Source organism: Ctenopharyngodon idella, chromosome 23, assembly GCF_019924925.1.
Source record: "Ctenopharyngodon idella isolate HZGC_01 chromosome 23, HZGC01, whole genome shotgun sequence".
In the NCBI taxonomy this organism is placed as follows: domain Eukaryota; kingdom Metazoa; phylum Chordata; class Actinopteri; order Cypriniformes; family Xenocyprididae; genus Ctenopharyngodon; species Ctenopharyngodon idella.
Genome location: NC_067242.1, coordinates 6,119,628 through 6,137,978, shown reverse-complemented (window position 1 = coordinate 6,137,978; position 18,351 = coordinate 6,119,628). Strand labels below are relative to the sequence as shown.

The 18,351-nt window shown below is 36.8% G+C and overlaps 2 protein-coding genes across 5 annotated transcripts in view; one reads left to right on the top strand and one right to left on the bottom strand.

Moving 5' to 3' along the window:
• Positions 1–18,351, bottom strand: part of LOC127505693 (protein adenylyltransferase SelO-like) — a 557,335-nt gene that overhangs the window by 341,623 nt on the left and 197,361 nt on the right. The gene's annotated exons all lie outside the window — the stretch shown is intronic.
• myo3a (myosin IIIA) overlaps positions 1–18,351 on the top strand; it is a 124,200-nt gene that overhangs the window by 2,741 nt on the left and 103,108 nt on the right. For 2 of the 4 annotated variants that reach the window (XM_051881365.1, XM_051881366.1), the window contains exon 1: positions 16,598–16,865. In XM_051881365.1, coding sequence (XP_051737325.1) covers positions 16,837–16,865 — 29 coding nt within the window. In that variant the 5' untranslated portion in view covers positions 16,598–16,836. Of the gene's footprint in view, positions 1–1,852; positions 2,020–4,302; positions 16,866–18,351 lie in introns of those variants that run through there. The other 2 variants (XM_051881367.1, XM_051881369.1) reach the window with 2 other exon arrangements.

Sequence of the window (18,351 nt, the reverse complement as noted above, 5' to 3'; positions counted from 1 at the left end):
TTTTTTTTTTTTTTTTTTTTTTTTTTGGAATGTTGATTTAAAGGGATAGTTCACCCAAAAATGAAAATTTGATGTTTATCTGCTTACCCCCAGGGCATCAAAGATGTAGGTGACTTTGTTTCTTCAGTAGAACACAAATGATGATTTTTAACTCCAACCGGTGCGGTCTGTCAGTCGTATAATGCATGTCAATGGGAACTCCATCTATAAGAGTCAAAAAAAAAATGCATAGACAAATCCAAATTAAACCCTGCGGCTCGTGACGACACGTTGATGTCCTAAGACACGAAACGATTAGTTTGTGTGAGAAACTGAACAGTATTTATATCTTTTTTTTTTTTTTTTTTTTTTTTTTTTTTTTTTTACCTCTAATACACCAGTATGTCCAACTGCCTTGAGCATCCGGTTGGTGAGGTCTAAAAACGCGCTCTGATGACGGAAGCGTGTATATGTCTATGAGTGCGAACGATCACTTCCGGCGTCAGAGGGCATTCAGACCTCACACACCGGATGCCGTGCGTGCGCTCAAGGCAGTTGGACATAGTGGTGTATTAGAGGTAAAAAATGATATAAATATTGTTCGGTTGCTTGCACAATCTGATCGTTTCATATCTTAGGACATCAATGTGTCGTCACGAGCCGCAGGGTTTAATTTGGATTTGTCTGTGCATGTTTTTTTGACTCTTATAGATTGTGTTCCCATTGACATGCATTATACGACTGACAGACCGCAACGGTTGGAGTTAAAAATCATCATTTGTGTTTTACTGAAGAAACAAAGTCACCTACATCTTGGATGCCCTAGGGGTAAGCAGATAAACATAAAATTTTCATTTTTGGGTGAACTATCCCTTTAAAGTGTCAGTTTTTGCAGTAATTTTGCTACAATCAAACCTAAACACAGAGGAGGACATTTTGTTACACATAAAATCAAAATTCAATAAAAATGTAACAAAAATGAACAGGTATGTTTTATCACAGATGTCTATTTTGCACTCTTGACATTTTACTTCATTTCTGTGCACTTTTTTTTTTTCCTGCACAGTGACTGATTTGTAGTTTGCACGACCAAAAGATTCTCTGAGTTTTCATATTTTTTTCGTATTTCCCATTCCAATTCAAATTCTGCTTGAAGATCATATTAAACGGTTTGGAAACATTTGACCATTTTGCCATCATTATTTATATTTACCAATATTTTAAAGACCTTTCATGTGGGGGTGAATTAAGGGTGAATGGGACACTTATTGCCATTTAGATTAATTGAAAAATTTGTCCTAATCAACCTGAATTCACTATTGTTACCCTTGATTGATCTTAAAATATTAAAAACCATCAAACATAACAAATATTACATAACATTTTAAGAACTATCAAGTAAACTATCAAATAAATCAGGAGTGAAATAATCAAAACATAAACCATTTCCATATGTATCAAGTGAAAATAAACTCACAAATTACAAATGAAATTATTTTGATATTAATATATTCCCAGGTGCTATGAAAAAAACAGTCTTTAGCAGAGAACTAATCGCCTGTGATTTTCAGAAGAGACCATCCACATTATTATATATAAGAACTGATCTTTAGAGATAAAGTAAGCCCCTAAAAATCAAATGTAACATCAGATTTCTTTTTTCTTTTACCAAATCACCCCACAGTATGGAATGCAGTGGCATCATGTGGTATTTGGATGGTCCTTGCACTCATCAGTTTGTTTTGCTGTTTTTGTCCAGCACAAAATCTCTCTGTCATTTGCAGCCATTGTATTGGATATCACATGCCAGTTTGGCTCTGGACTACCACACCATCCTCTAAAACATTGTTCGTGCTGTGTGTTTGTGCTGCAGGGTGTGCGACTGGTGTCCTAAAATAACCAGCACACGATTCTAAGTGGGTCAGAGCAGGAAGTGGATGCCAAAGGCCTACACATGCACCAGTGGGTATACTGTGCTACATCCTGGTCATTTTCCCTGCAAGCAGTTGTGAAGAATGATACAGTGTCTGGTTAATGCAGGTCAGCATATCACTGACACTTACATGATCAGAAAAAACAGTGGACAGCTATAGATACTGCTCTGTTTTGCCATTGTAACCATTTTAAAGGTACACTATGTAACATTTTTGTTCAAAATTAACAAAATTTAAATAACAAGTCAATACTTCATCAGTCCTTCTTCTTTTTTGTCTTACTTTGACTGAATACGACCCTGACTGAATACGTTAAGCCTATTATACGTGTTTATACTTTAGACCTGACAGATTGATTTTGTGGGAAATTGCGGACATACGTCAATCGCCTGTGCATGTCTTGTCATATCTGTAAACAGACAAAAGTTTCTTCTGTGTTACAATATATTCCGTTCCTGAAATATTTGGTTCCACTGGGTGGCACTTTTATGAGTATTTATAATAGAGTGGTGGAACTATAACTATGTAACAGCTTAAAAAAATCATGGGTAGGTTAATACTGATGTATTTTATGTTGTAGAATAAAACGTGATAGTATCTTGAGCTTGTGTTAACCACAGACCTTATTTCAGCCATTTAACCAAAAACCCCATTCAAAAAATCTATTGACCTTTAACGACGGAACCGGAAGTGCTAAAATGCTAACTTGCTTCTGGGTTTTGACCTACAAAAATGCGTCATAGTTCCACCACTCTTTATTGTGGGTGTGTGCTTGAGACAACACGCAAACGAATGAAACCGAAGATATTAGTGCACACTCCTCAAATCGCAACTGTTTAAAGGATTAATTCACTTTTAAATGAAAATTAGCCCAAGCTTTACTCACCCTCAAACCATCCTAAGTGTATATGACTTACTTCTTTATATTTTAACATAATATTAATAAATATCCTGAAGCATCCAAGCTTTATAATGGCAGTGAACGGGACCAATGAGTATGAGCTGAAGAAAGTGTCTCCATCTACATCCATTCATCATAAACTTACTCCACACGGCTCAGGGGGGTTAATAAAGGCCCTCTGACGCGAAGCGATGGGTTTGTGTAAAAAAAAAATATCCATATATAACAAGTTATGAAGTAAAATATCTAGCTTCCGCCTGACCACCTTCCATATTCAACTCACGAAGAAAGTGTAAACTGGCGTCCTGTCAGTTACACTTTTTCCTTAAGTTGAATAGGGAAGGCGTAGGACGTAGTGTAAGCTTTGTGAACTGCAAGAGTTTTACACTTTCTTCGTACATTGAATACGGAAGGTGGTCTGGCGGAAGCTAGATATTTTACTTCATAACTTGTTTAAATGTGGATATTTTTTACACAAACGCATCACTTTGATTCAGAAGGCCTTTATTAATGTCCCGTAGCCATGTGGAGTACACGTTTATGATGAATGGATGTGGATTGAAGCACTTTCTTCAGCTCACACTCATTGGTCCCGTTCACTGACATTATAAAGCTCATGTGGGCTTTATGGTACACCTCAAACAAGGGATTTAATAGTAATTTATAATGTTAATATTAATTGCCGAGTCCACGAATGGCTTGGGTATGCAGAGCATTCGCAGCTTATATGGACCCCACGCCACTGATATATATATATATATCAGTATGTATCGGTAGACAACTTCAAATTAAATAATCTATTATATTTTATGTACAATAAATTATATATATATATATATATATATATATATATAATATTTAAAAAAAAGAGATTTTTTTTTAATATTAACTTTTTTTTCACATTAACTGTATGATTTAAATGTGCTTAGTTATCATAAAAAAAATTTAAACTGTGAAAAATCAATGATATCCTAAAATCATTCTTGTTTCTTTCTGTGAATTTTGGGGTGAAATATGCCCTGGACCTTCCTCAATTATTTTCAGACACAAGGGGGCAGACATGCATTCTGCTGTAAAAACTAAATTGTTACACGTCTTTATGGCATATGCAGGCATACATGATTATTGTGGGTTTGGGGGATGTATTTGTAGGATATGAGTTGATTGGATGCATGATGGGCTTGGACTGAAGTCAAACTGTGAGATTCTGTGGCTTTGTCATGTCCTGTAATCATGTAACTCGCATCCACAAAATTAAGTGTTGACGTCTTCTTTGACCAGAAACGACGCATACACACGCCTAGGAAAACAAAAGCACATCAAATACATTAACTCATTGTCTCTAGCCTAAAACCACTAATGGAGCTAAATATGTACCAGAGAATGCAATGCCTTATACATATTAAACAATTAAACATTACATATTAATAAGACTTCATTACTAACCAAATCAAGCCAGTAAACCTCACAATCTCTTTTCAATTTCAGATTTCTGGCTGTGTTGTTTTATCAACAAGTCTGCAGGTACTGACATCGCTCACATGTTCTCCATCTGGTTGGCACTGATAAGAACTTTCAAAGGGCTTCTGGGTAATAGTCTTCACAGACTTAAAAAGCTGGGACGTAATGTATTCAGGTTGAGATGGCCCTGCCGGCAGCCTGCGTCTCCTGCCCTGCACAATCAGCTGTGAAGTGTGCGGCTGTCAGAGGAGAATGTCTCTCTGAGACACATGATTCACTCTGCACCCCCATTTCAGAGAGAGAAACAAAATGGCTGCTCTCAGGGCCAGAGGGGGAGCCAAAAATCATCACAGCAAACTGAAAATTGCGGCAGAGATTGAATGGAAAAATACTGTTTCACGCTTCCGGATTAAACCACTTCAATTTAGATATCATGTTGGTTTCTATTGGAACTGTTTTATTATCAAATATTTGCATATATGATGAGATGTTGATATCAGTACAGAAATATTGGTGAATCTTAATAAACCTATCAAAAACATATCTAGGTTAGATTTCAATCCAAAATCAAAAGAAAAAAATAAGAAATTATACTTTGCTTCATAAAGAAAATGAAGCATGTTTTTGCACTGTTTGCATTTTCATAACCTTTCGAAAAATTTCCAAAAAAATAAATCTATATTAATCAAATTGCAGAGTATTTAAATATAGTAGTATTTATTGTACTGCCATTAATTAGCAATGAATTATAGAAATTATGGGAACTACCATTGCAAATAATAATGAAAAAACATTATACCACAGTAAAACATCTAAATGCATTACAGTAATGAGAATATGCGGAGGCAGTTTTGATGTTTGTTTTGTTTTTTGTTTTTTCATGGCATGTTTCATGGAATGTTATACTAACTGCTAGTGTATTCGGTGGTTGTGTCTTCTCTGGGTGTGGTCTGTAACCATGTTTGCAGACTTCCCCTCATGCTCAGAGGCTTGTGGAGTGTAAAAAGGACACAACCTCTATTTTCTGGGTCATGAGCTACGGTTTATGCCCCAGGTGTCAACTTCGCAAGGTGCATGATGGGATGCCAGATTGTATAGATATTACGTGCAGGGAGGCAGGAGGGGGTGTATATCTGGAATTTTCCAGAAAGTCTCAATAACTTCCCAGGCTTTATATAGTTGTATGTGCATAACACTGTAAAAGTCAGTGACTCTTCTGCATTAGCATCCTGTAGATTTAAATTAATTGGAGTTTGTATCACATTTTGGTTATACACAAAAAATAATTTGTTGCAAATTCCCATTAGTTCCCATTATATAATTATATAATTATTTTATTTATTTAATTTCTTTTTCAGTTTAATGTGTATTAATATTTAGCGCAATTAACGCATCCATTTTTTCTCTGTCATCCTTTGGCTGTGGTACAGTATATGATTATGCTATCATTCATTCAAGTGTTAGTAAACCATTCAAGCATTACAAGATGCAAAAAAAAACCCCTCAAATCTGTACTGGGGGCTGCCTGTGAAGCGGATCTCTGTGAACAAACACCCGAAACATACGCACAGAATGCCGTTTCAGACAGTGCTCCAGTACCTCATTGAGTTCTCCTTCACGCTTAAAGAACGGACAAAAACACAAAATTATGTCAAAGTTCCCATTTAGTCGAGTATCCTCGTAAGCTCAGTCTTAAATCAGCTAAAAAGTGTGTAGGATTTCTGTCAGATCAGTGTCATGTATACTTCAGGTCTTAAAGTGATAGCAGCCTAATAAACCTGTTAGGGATGCACCAATACCAATTTTTAAGGACTGAGTACGAGTACCAATACTTTTTTTCTAGTACTCACCAATACCGATACCAATGCCTATACATTTATTAATTTCTCTCTCTCTCTTTTTTTTTTTTTTTTTTTTTTGGTGATGTTGCAGTTTTCCAAGCACAACACAGTGAGACTAATGAATGTAGGGCAGCTTCTTCATTATTACTCTAATGAAAAAATAATTTTTATGTGCTTCTCACAAACTTAAAGAACAAAAATTTCACAGTGTCCAATAACTTTCAAAGGGCATAATTACCAATATATATAATTGTTGTTATATAAAAAGAAATTTACAAACAAATTCCAAACAATACAAACTGCCGCCGGTGTCTCTGTGCACGGAAAATTCTGTCAGTTACGTCACGTGAGGTATCGGTCTTTGGTATCAAGGGTATTTTTACGAGTACAAGTACATGAGCTTGTGCTGCGTTCCAGGTAGGTTTTTGAGCCCGCAAGTCACGACTTCAAACCACGACTCACGACTTTGTAGCCTTCCAGGCAAGTCGACGCCAAACTGCCTGAGTGTAAACAAACCAGCATGGCTGACCGTACGGGGCTTATGCTCATTTACAATCATTTCTATGGCCAAAAGTGCTTACTCCTTGCTTATTTGAGGAAAAACGGCACATAAGGCAAGAGAAGCTGTTATTCCAGTGCACTTTCACGGGTAGAAGGTTGGAAAAACACGGCTTACGGGTTGCCTGGAACGCAGCATTGGTATCGGTGCATCCCTAAAACCTGTCAGTAATCAAAGAGAAAATCACTCACTGCTCTTGACTAAAAAACTTTTGTAGCTTTAAAAAGGATTACTCTATATTCAATTTATAATTTATGCAGTGAAGTATGTGCAGTGTTTGATCATTCAGTTTCTGTAGCCTATGTTTAGGCTTACCTGTTAGACCTACCTGAACATCTTAAAGCACTGCTTACAAGGTTACATCGGTCAAAAACAATAACTTTTTTGTGCATTTTAGCAGGGCAGGTAAAAATCTGAACCTGACATTTATTTAACAGTGGATTTATGTGAAACTTGTTTTAAGTTCCCTTAAATTAAAAGTTATATTTTTCAGTTATATAACATTTTTCTATTATACTGTAATGTAGAATGGCTATAATTAATGGCTAAAATTGGGAATAAAAAAAATCCATTTAAAAGTATCAGTACTAGTATCAGTGATACTGGTCTTCATTTATAGTGCTTAATAAAAATATGCTATTAAACAAATATTTGAAATATACTCTCTTTATGTTGTTTCTACATAATTTTGGAGATTCAATGTGAAAGTATTATAATATAAAAATATATTAAAAACGTTAATGTTAGATTTGATTAATCGCAAATAATTACAGAAAAATGGGTGATTAATTAATTTTGTTTATGTGTGTGTGTGTGTGTGGAAAGCAATGCTTACAATCAGCAAGACAAAGAAGGCTGATGACATATTATGCAAAAAAAGCAGCAAAACGCCCCTTTCCACCTCCTCGACCCAGTTGGCTCCAAGCACTATGACGAAAGACAGAACAGACGTCAGCAAAGAACAAGTACGTAGAGAGATTTCTCTCAGTCCCCCCTCACCACTTCTTTTTTTAGTCAGAGACATAAGGAGGTTTCGTTTCTTTATTATTACAACCCAGCCCTTTTTTAGTATATGTGTGACATTGTGTTCTGAAAAACATTGCCTGGTGTTCTCTCTGAGGAGTTAATGACAGGGAAAATTAGAGGACTGAAATGATGTCAACTGCCGGTCATTATCAGCCAATCACAGCCTGTCATATCAGCCAATACAGATAGATGGGGTGCAGAGTGGTAACCAATGGAAACATGTTGGTTTGTGCTTGTGTACATGGTGGTGCCTTAAAACACAATGCCTCGCAGTGAGGAGCGATGGGATTTCAGCGGGTAAGGGGCAATGATTTGCTTTTTAAGCGCTACATGATCCTGTTAATGGTCTTCGGAAGGCATAATCGTGCCCTTTGCGAGGAAAAGGGATAAGCAGATGCCATATTCTTTACTTTCTCTCGGTTTGACCCTTACGATAAGCCTGGTTAATGACACGCTGATGGGCTCACCTGTTCAGCCACAAAGGAAACGTCTGATGTTTGGGTTTTAAGAGCATGTGCGAGCGCTGTAACAGCACGTGCTCTGTGAACCAATTGGGATACTGAAAATAAAACAACATTTTCCTGGAGAAAATATGAGTGGTGCAAAACTCGCTACTATGAGAGGGTGTTGTGGTTTCTAGGTGAGAAAAGAGCCCATTTTCAAGTCTTTATGGTATTTTATTTCCTAGATGTGGTTCAGGTCCCTCCTTCAGTGTAAGTTTATGGATTTTATTTTTTTTTTGTCGGTTATATTATCCACTAGAAGAAAATCGTAAAAGCCATTCACACAGAACATGTTTTTGCATTGAAAAATGTGAGATGTGAGCTGTGGAATAATAAAAAAGGCTTATGCTGCCTTCACGTGCTATCAGAAAAGTCCTACTTCCCACTTCTGAAGTTGTGATTATGAGCTCGTCACATTGAAGTGCTTTGTTTTCGGAAAGAACAGGAATCATGGAGGACACCAGGTTTATTTTTGCCTGTTTATTGGGAAAATCTTATTAAAGCCAAAATGATATTTAGCGTCCCATTCATTGCCAACTATATAAAGAGATAGTCAACTATTCTAGATAGTCAGCTTGCTGACAATTTTGGAATTTTGGTCAAATACAGGCTATTTTCACTGTGTATAAAACATATAGTATGCTTCAAATGGTTATTCATAGGCCTATATGTAAATATGCACTACTTTAACGACAAGATGAGGCGATGTAGCTGTAGTGGGAAAAAAAAAACTAATAAAAGAATACCAGTCACAGCAGCAAACGTTCTCCCCTCTGCCATGTTTAAAGTTTATGGCCAGTCTAACTTGGGAACTTGGGTCTTAAAATTATCCCACAACTTCCCAGTGGTAAATATGACTTGAGAGGGTGTTCATGTCCAATTTTTAACTAGGAAACTCTTATTTATGGCTAATTCCAATAGCACATGAAGGCAGCAATATATAACTTGAGCAGCATATTTTTTAGAATGTCATGTCATAGGGCTGCCCTCGACTAAAGATTTTTCTGTTTGACTAGAAGTCGTTAATTTTAAGCGATTAGTCGACTAATCGCATGTTTATTAATAAACCATATAAACCATAATAATGAGCCTTTAATGTCTACATAGCCTAATCAGCGCTAAAGCGCACGCATAAAGCTTGCCACATCACACCGGCAGAAGTAATGATTATGAATGCGTTGGGGAAAAACAGCAAGGAGATTGCTTTAACATTTTAATAATTAATTGATAAACTAGTGTTTTCTGTGTATTTGGGCTGCAATGATGAGGTTGGCGATGCTGACTCGTCATCTCCGCAGTAGTGCACGCGGCTATATATGCATGTTTCATACGGATTACATAACCTGAGAATATTTGTTTTCCATTTGAATTGGTTCATTTAAAAGCAGACATTTTGCTTTCTATTGATATATTTTACATGTCTGTGAGGTAAGTAAGTTTACATGGAGTTTCGGTTCTTTTTTTTTTTTGTCACGCTCAAGTTTGCAGAGAGAGACGGCAGAAAGCGCACCCTGTTTGCTTTCATTATTTTACAAAAGCACAATGTTTTGTTGTTATTGTAAGTGCACACAAATGAAAGTAGACTCTTTACAGATTCAAAAGCTGTATTACTCTTACCTGTATGCCAAAAATGGAGTATTTTAAGTGCAAGTGATAGCACTGGTGCCTCCATGTTAGCTGTTATGCAGTAAGCATGCTACTATTCAGCTTTCACACTCCACAGAAACACTTGAATAGCCCACGTTTTTCTAGGTTAACGTTAAAGCGAACAGCCATGTAAAGTTGCTACTACTTACATGTATCAGATGATAAGCCACATTTGAGGTCTATTAAAGGGTTAGTTCACCCAAAAATGAAAATAATATCATTTATTACTTACCCTCATGCCGTTCCACACCTGTAAGACCTTCATCTTCGGAACGCAAATTAAGATATTTTTGTTGAAATCCGATGGCTCAGTGAGGCCTCCATAGCCAGCAATGACATTTCCTCTCTCAAGATCCATTAATGTACTAAAAACATATTTAAATCAGTTCATGTGAGTACAGTGGTTCAATATTAATATTATAAAGAGACGAGAATATTTTTGGTGCGCCAAAAAAACAAAAAAAATAACGACTTATATAGTGATGGCCGATTTCTAAACACTGCTTCATTAAGCTTCGGAGCGTTATGAATCTTTTGTGTCGAATCATGATTCGGATCGCGTGTAAAACCGCCAAACTGCTGAAATCACGTGACTTTGGCGCTCTGAACCGCTGATTCGACACAAAAGATTCATAACGCTCCGAAGCTTCATGAAGCAGTGTTTTGAAATCGGCCATCACTATATAAGTCTTTATTTCGTTTTTTTTGGCGCACCAAAAATATTCTTGTCGCTTTATAATATTAATATTGAAGCGCAACGGTCAAAGACATTTGTCATTGCATATTTAGATAGATATAAAAACAATGGAATGCAAAAACAAGTTCTGTGTGAGTTATTATAACTCATTATTTGAGGTATTATTCATGCCTGTAGCTGAAAGGATGGAGGATGAGTTTTACCCTGAATTTGAACGGCAGTATAGGCAATAGTGCCGCTTGCATTAGACTACCACTGATACTACAATTCTGTGTGTAACCTTTTGCTTTCAGTTGAAAAGACTGAAATGGAATATTTCTGTAGCTGTACCCATAAATGAGTTTCTAGCATGGATACTATTTCTGTCCGTTTTTGTGGTGTTTTCCATTGATTGTGTCAAATGCGATTACCTCACGGTGGCGTATCTGCAGGAGGGAGTAGTGAAATATAAACGTGAATCTGGCTGGCTGTTGGTCGTGCTCAGGCGAGGTGACTCAGATAGCTGAGAGACAAATCAAACCGGGGAAAGAACTAGATGAGACGGCTGGAAAATCCTCCCTCAGGCCTGGGGGAAGCGTGAACCAACCAACCAACCCACACATTCATAATGTCATTTCTTATGATTTAGGCAGCAATGTAGAGGTCCAGCAAAAGATGACACCCAAATACATGTTTTGATAGGATTTGATTTTGATTATTCCTAATTAATGGTTTGCACTAAGATAAGCATAATTTTCTTTAGCTCATTCTTAGGGTAAGATGTTTGTTCAAATCACTAACCCTGAGTACTGAAATTTGCTGTGTAACTCACCCTGCAGCGTTTGTGCTACATGAATGATGCGTCAAATTGTAGGGCTTGTTGAGGAGAGGTTTACATTTCTGAGCTTTCAGAGATCGGACAATAAAACAGGTGAAAAAATCCCATAGACCCATAGCCATATCTAGAGACCAGAATATCATAGATCAAGGGTGTCCAATCCTGCTCCTGTTGGGCCACTTTCCACATATTATCTGAGTAGGTACTACTCCTATTCATTTGTCTATACTCTCACTAGTCCTTAATCCCTCCCTGTTCTAGCTTGTACTCCATTACAGTTAGTAGTTCTCGTGTTTATTGCCTCTTTAAAGGGTTAGTTCACCCAAAAATGAAAATTCTGTCATTTATTACTCACACTCGTGTCGTTCCACATCCATAAGACTTTCGTTAATCTTCTGAAGTCTGAGAGGTTTCTATCTCTCCATAGAGATCCAATGCAACTACCACTCCAAGGTCCACTCGTGTCACTTCATAAAATTGAGTTTAAGCCACTGGAGTCACATGGAGTACTTTGATGATGTCTTTTTCCTACCTTTCTGGACCTTGGAGTGGTAGTTGCGTTGGATCTCTATGGAGAGAGAGAAACCTCTCAGACTTCAGAACACAAATTAAGATATTTTTGATGAAGATGAACGAAGGTCTTGCGGGTGTGGAACGACACGAGGGTGAGTAATTAATGACAGAATTTTCATTTTTGGGTGAACTAACCCTTTAAGATGAATCGCTTGTTGTATTCCTCATTTGTAAGTTGCTTTTAGATAAAAGTGTCTGCTAAATGATTAAATGTAAATTTAATGTAATTATATTTGATGAGGACTGAACTTTACACACTAACATCATGGTGACGACTTTCATGAGCAACAACGACAATTTTTTAACAACACTGGTGTTAGTCATATTGCAGAATTCATAATGCTGGAGTAAGACTCATCCTTCTGGTGGATTAATATGGATAAAGTGTTATACAACTCTGAAGGCTTGATGAGCCATTTAGCTACACTCTGTCAAGGGCCTCTCACTGACACATAACATCATTTCCAGCTATCTACTTAGTTGTCAACTCGGTAGAAATGCAAAACCAGAGGTTGTGAAAAGGCATAACTGTACTTGGACATGGTTTATGACGTTTTTTGTTGCTTTAATTAATATTTAAAAGTCCACGTTGAGAGCTCTTGTCCAAATTCGCAATGACCTAGGTTTAGTTATAGCAGGGAAGGGCCACCTTTCAGCAGATTTAGCTCTAGCTCATATTAAACACACTTGAACCATGCTAATAAAAGTCTTCAGGATCACTAGAAACTTGAGGTGTGCTGGAGCTAAACTCTGCGGGAAAGTGATCTTTCAGAAGCCGACTGCACACCCCTGAGTTACAGACTGGGAATTTTGATGGCAATTATAAAAGTAAGGCATGTTTAACCTTGTTAATTCACTGTTTTCTCCCATAAGCTGGGGATTTATTCGGGGATATTAAAGGCTTGATCAAATCATTAAAGAAATGATGAACAATTTCCTGTGGAAACTGCAAGTTCACTTAATATGTAGATGAAATGTAGAATTCAATTTGTACATCAAAGATGTCTATAAATATAGATTCAATCAAGGCACTGCATAATGACTTCAAACAAACCAGATCAAATGCAGTAAAATTCAACAGCCCGTGTTAACCAGCCTCACAAATGAAGCACAGACTAAATGTGGGTATGTGTTTCACAGTGTGATTTGTCTGAATTTTGTAGGGTTAATGTTTGTTTTGTTTATATTAATCTAATTTGCAGTAGTGTGCTGGGTTTTGTACTGGGATTATTAAAAGTGGTTGTATCTCTAACTAACCTTAAAGTAGTGATGTAACTGAAGTAGTTATATTTTGGTTGGAAATTGCATGGCCAAATTTCATTTCTAAATGAGTTTTGTATGGATGAATTGTTCACAATAAGATCATTGCATATGTTTAGAAAATAGATCAGGTGAATTTACATTTCATGCCAACTTTAACTTTCCAAAACTGTCAGGTGAACCAGACACTAGATATTAGGGCTGCACGATTATGACAAAAATCATAATTGTCGATTATTCTCTTGAAATTGTAATTGCAATTATTAATTACGATTATCACAGTTTACATTGAATGATGTATTGAATAGCTTTACACCATTGTTTGAAGCAACTGCATGCCATATTTTTGTATAAAAATAAAAAAACAGTCTGAAAACACTCTTCCTGAAATGTTTTATTGTTTTTCTATAACATTAAACCTCAAATGTCAACTATACATTGGTTTGGTTTCTTTTTTAAATAATAATAAAAAGTATTATTATGGTATGCATGGTATAATAATAGGGGCTTTTGCTTCGGGTTGTTCTTGGAACTTGGATATAGGAACTAGGCCACCAGTGTATTTCCCTGAGAACTAATGTTCCCCTAGGGCCTGAAGTGACATAAACTGCGCTTGTTGTTGTTACTTCTATTTTGACGGCGCGGCGGACTTTTATTTTGACAGCGCTGAGAACAGTTTAGACAGATCCTGAGCACACAGTGCTCACATTCTCTGTCTTCATTAGTTTACGATCTGTTTAACAGTCCTGTCTAATACGTTATTAGATAGAACTGTTATACAAAGAAAGTAGACCGTATGAAAAAGTATTAGCTTTTGCCGTGTGGTTGATTCCCAATGTCGCTAGCTTAGCAGAAATACTTAATCTTGTTTTGCTTGGTCTGCTCAAAGTCGCGCTGGATTTTCTCCTTAACATAAGGATGAAAGGTCCCATTGCTGTTTTTCATGATTGTAGAGTTAGTTTGTGGAATAAATACATAGGCTGTGTACACAGCTTTTTAAAAATGGTGGGTACTGGTGTTTCACATGCGTTTGACATATCAGTGTACACCTACATCATTGGTAGCTCCTTTTGTGCTAGATTAGACCTTTTACATTCTGAAGTAGTCGTGATTCACCTCTCGCGATGTAACATGCTCTAAACACACCTTAAACACGCAGCATAATGTAAGTGGATATTTTTCCTTGTAATCGCGCCTTTGAACGATTACGAAATCGTGGCATAGAAATCGCAATTAGAAATTCGATTAATTGTGCAGCCCTAATAGAAATGTTTGTGTGGAACTAGAGTCTGTAATGTGAGAATTTGTAAATTGAAGATTTCCCTATGCGCTTATCAGCAAAAGACATCACTTTACTAATTCTCACCAGTACTTTAGTGAGATGCAGTTAACACCTGCTTTTAATTATCAAACATTTACAAAATGATATTTTATTAGCAAGAAAACACTAACATTTGAGAGAAAGTAAAGAGACAGAATTCTAATGTCAGAAATCTGAAAGTAATGTAATATGATATTAGTGGTCAAATTGATCTGCTTGTGTGAATAGGGATCTTATAAAGCAGTACATCTGCTATCTCCAGCAGCAGCTGGGGGGAGTCATGCTCCAGTAGGCCCTCACAATGGTGAGCAGATTTAGCGGCGCTCCAGCAGGAACACATTCATCTCACGTCCCCCCGCACGACAATGGCCTCATCATTGGCCACATCAGTCTATTGACGCGTGCCTGCAACCTTCAGTGCCCATCAAACCTGCTAAGAGAATCTATGGCTTTTCACAAATCTTTTACGAACACACTGTCTCTATCATAGCAGAAGTAGTAAAAATATAAGAGAATTTAGAATTTCAGAATTCAGAAATCAATCTTCAGGTTGACGTCTTTGTTTATTAACAGCATTTTAATGAAGGCTGATCAGTTGATTAGCAAGTGTAATGGAGGTCAGCTAGTAAAGGTTGGTTTGAATCCTGCTCGGAGATGTGCTAGTAGGACCAGTTACATTGGTATCGTGACCCAGATAGGAGGGAGGTTTAGGGGGGCGAGTGTAATGGAGGTCAGCTAGTAAAGAGCTATACAAGTAAACCTAACTCTTCTGGCTTCAAGAGGCACACTAGCGACTGAGGCTAGAGGATTCGGTCTTTAATGTCCTTGTTAACGCGCCGGCCTCCCATGCCGGTGACATTTGTTTGAATCCCACTCAGAGCGGTGCTAGTAGGACCAGTTACATTGGTGCCGTGACCAAGTTGGGAGTGAGGTTTAGGGGGGTGAGTGTAATGGAGGTCAGCTAGTAAAAAGCTGTGCAAGTAAACCTCACTCCCCTGGGCTCAAGAGACACACTAGTGACTGATGCTAGAGGCTGCAGTCTTTAGCGTCCTTGTTAGCGCGCCTGCCTCCAATGCCGGTGATATTGGTTTGAATCCCTATTGGAACAGTGCTAGTAGGACCAGTTACATTGGTGCCATGACTGAGTTGGGAGTGAGGTTTAGGAGGTGAGTGTAATGGAGGACAGCTAGTAAAAAGCTGTGCAAGTAAACCTCAGTCTCCTGGCCTCAAGAGGCACACTAGTAACTAATGCTAGAGGCTGGGGTCTTTAGCATCCGTTAGCACGCCCGCCTCCAGTGTTGGTGACACTGGTTCGAATCCTGCTCGGAGTTGGTGTGAGTAGGACCACTTATATAAGTAATGAGTTTCAGGAGTGAACACATTAACTTCCAAATGTCTCAAATGGATTGGTTACAATATAGGCCTTTATCAGACTGGAATTTTTCAGAGCCAATTTTTTTCAGTAAACCCATTAGAAAGTTTTTACTACACAGTTCCTACAGTTCCAGTTGTATGAGTTCCTACAATGTTAATTGTACAAAAAGTACAATTATTAAAAAAGAAGTAAGCATGAAGGTTTACCTTTAAACATATCCATCCCTGGGGTGTAAGCAGATCGTACAAAAGAATGCGATCATACAAATTCATACGGATTAGCCACCAATTTGCCAAAATGTTAAATAGTTAGTAATTGCCATGAGATTCTGTTGAAAGATCCCATTCATCATGTGTCTCCTCTAGTATTAAGTTTCAGAAGAGATTCCAATAATGTCTCAAAGTTTGTTTGGATTTGGTAAGATAAGTCTTCAATCAGTTGCCAGAGATCGCAATCATTTCTCATCAAATCTTCCATGATCTAATATCTGAGCTATGCTATCCAAATTTATTTTATAACTCTAGACTCTTATTGTATGTCAAGAATTGTTTCACTTGTGTCCTTTTTTGTTTGTTTATTTTTGTTGAGAAATTTTTGGATAAACATCAGTAAACGTAAAGCTTAAATAAAACATAACTGAACTGCAAGTGAAGTCTCTCATGCTATTCAAGAATGCCTGAGCAATGTGTCATAATGCATGTTTTTCATTTCAGATGTGTTGTCCTTGTTTCCCAATGGGTGAACTTCTTATACATTCTCACCCAAATGACATTTTATGATGGAGCTGTTCTGAATGACGGTTATTATAATGATTATCTGGTCTTGAGTCCAGTGTGTGGGCTAAGATGCTTTCACCCACTGAAGCCACTTCACTTTGGATGAGATAATTGTGTTAAAAGCAGCCACACATATCCAAATCGCTCAGTGCAGAACTGTCCAACCATGTCCGGAGACAGCTGCATTCACCTCTGGTAAGCGCTATAATCTATTTCCACCATAGATACACTAGATTTGATATCTTTCAAGGAATCCATCATTAAATCTTAAACGTTGTTCATTCAGTCTTCATATATCTGGCAAAACATTGATCATCTTCACCACCACTGTTTGCACTAAACTTGTATTAATGTCGGTCAGAACAGAATTTTGCTAGTGTATTCTAGACACTAGAATAATTGATTGGTCTGATCAGGGAAGTGTCTTTTTGAATTGTTTGCAGGTTTCCCAGAAGAATGTATTATTATTATTCAGATGTTTCTCTTGCATATCTGGATAATAGAATGAAAACATTAATTATACTTTATTTAATTTAACTTTGTCTCAGATGTTTCTCCTAATATTTCTTTGGAGAAATACAAATAGTTTAGAGATCTAAGAATTAACACAGCACAGATTTGGTCTTGAAGACATTTCTTGAGAAATGTTTGAGGGCATCTTGAGATTGCTGACTTTGGCATCTTGGCACCTCAATAAATTTTGTGATATTGTTGAGATTTCTTCTGAATCTAGAGGAGATGTGAGAGATTACTGGTCTTTTTCTCAATATCTGACAAGCAGGAAACTTAAGCAAAAGTCTCAAATTGCTTTCTATTTTATCAAAAAGTTATCTTGAAGAAACAAATGCGATGTTAAAGATCTCATTTATGATTTTGTTTTCTTTACTATGGGTTTACATTGATCTTTCACTGTTAGCCTTTTCTCAGTCTTTTTATACTATTCTTGCAATGAATATTTATTGTCTTCCAACTACATAAATCCAGATCTTGATTGATTGATTGATTTTTTTTTTTTTATTTTTTTTTTTTTTATGGGATTTCACAACCTCGAGAAGTTGTATTTTGAAAATGATTGAAATGGTTAGAAGGAATGAAATGGTAATTGTAGTGTTTTTTTCATGGTGAAGGACATGAGGCCACCTTCTGATACAGTTCACAGAAATAATTAAAGTCTATTGCTCATACTTAGGGTTAGTGATATAAACAAACACGTATGCCTAACTATTAAACTTTTGTGATACACACATAAATGATATCTCAAATCATTTGGCATACTGACAAGAGGTGTGTAAGAAATTTTGTAAGATTTAAAAAAAAAAAAAAAAATGCAACCACATGCTAAAGTATGTGGTTAGCATGCTAAAACCTCTTCAGAACACCTTAGCAATGTCTTGGCAGCTACTGACTTTTAGGTAAGTGCGACAATTTCTTTCAGATGTTTTAGTTATTTTTTCACAATTTTATTTATTTAAATTTGGAATTCTATTTGGAAGTCTTAAATTTCCTACACTCTTGGTTGTTTCAACCTATATTTGGGCAAATATGGACAAACCCAACCATTAGTTTAAAATTTTAAATTAAATTCCTAAACCCAATGGTTGGGTTTGTCCATATTTGACCCAACCATGGGTTGAAACAACCCAGAATTTTTTAGTGTACGATAAAAAGAGCATTTAACTTA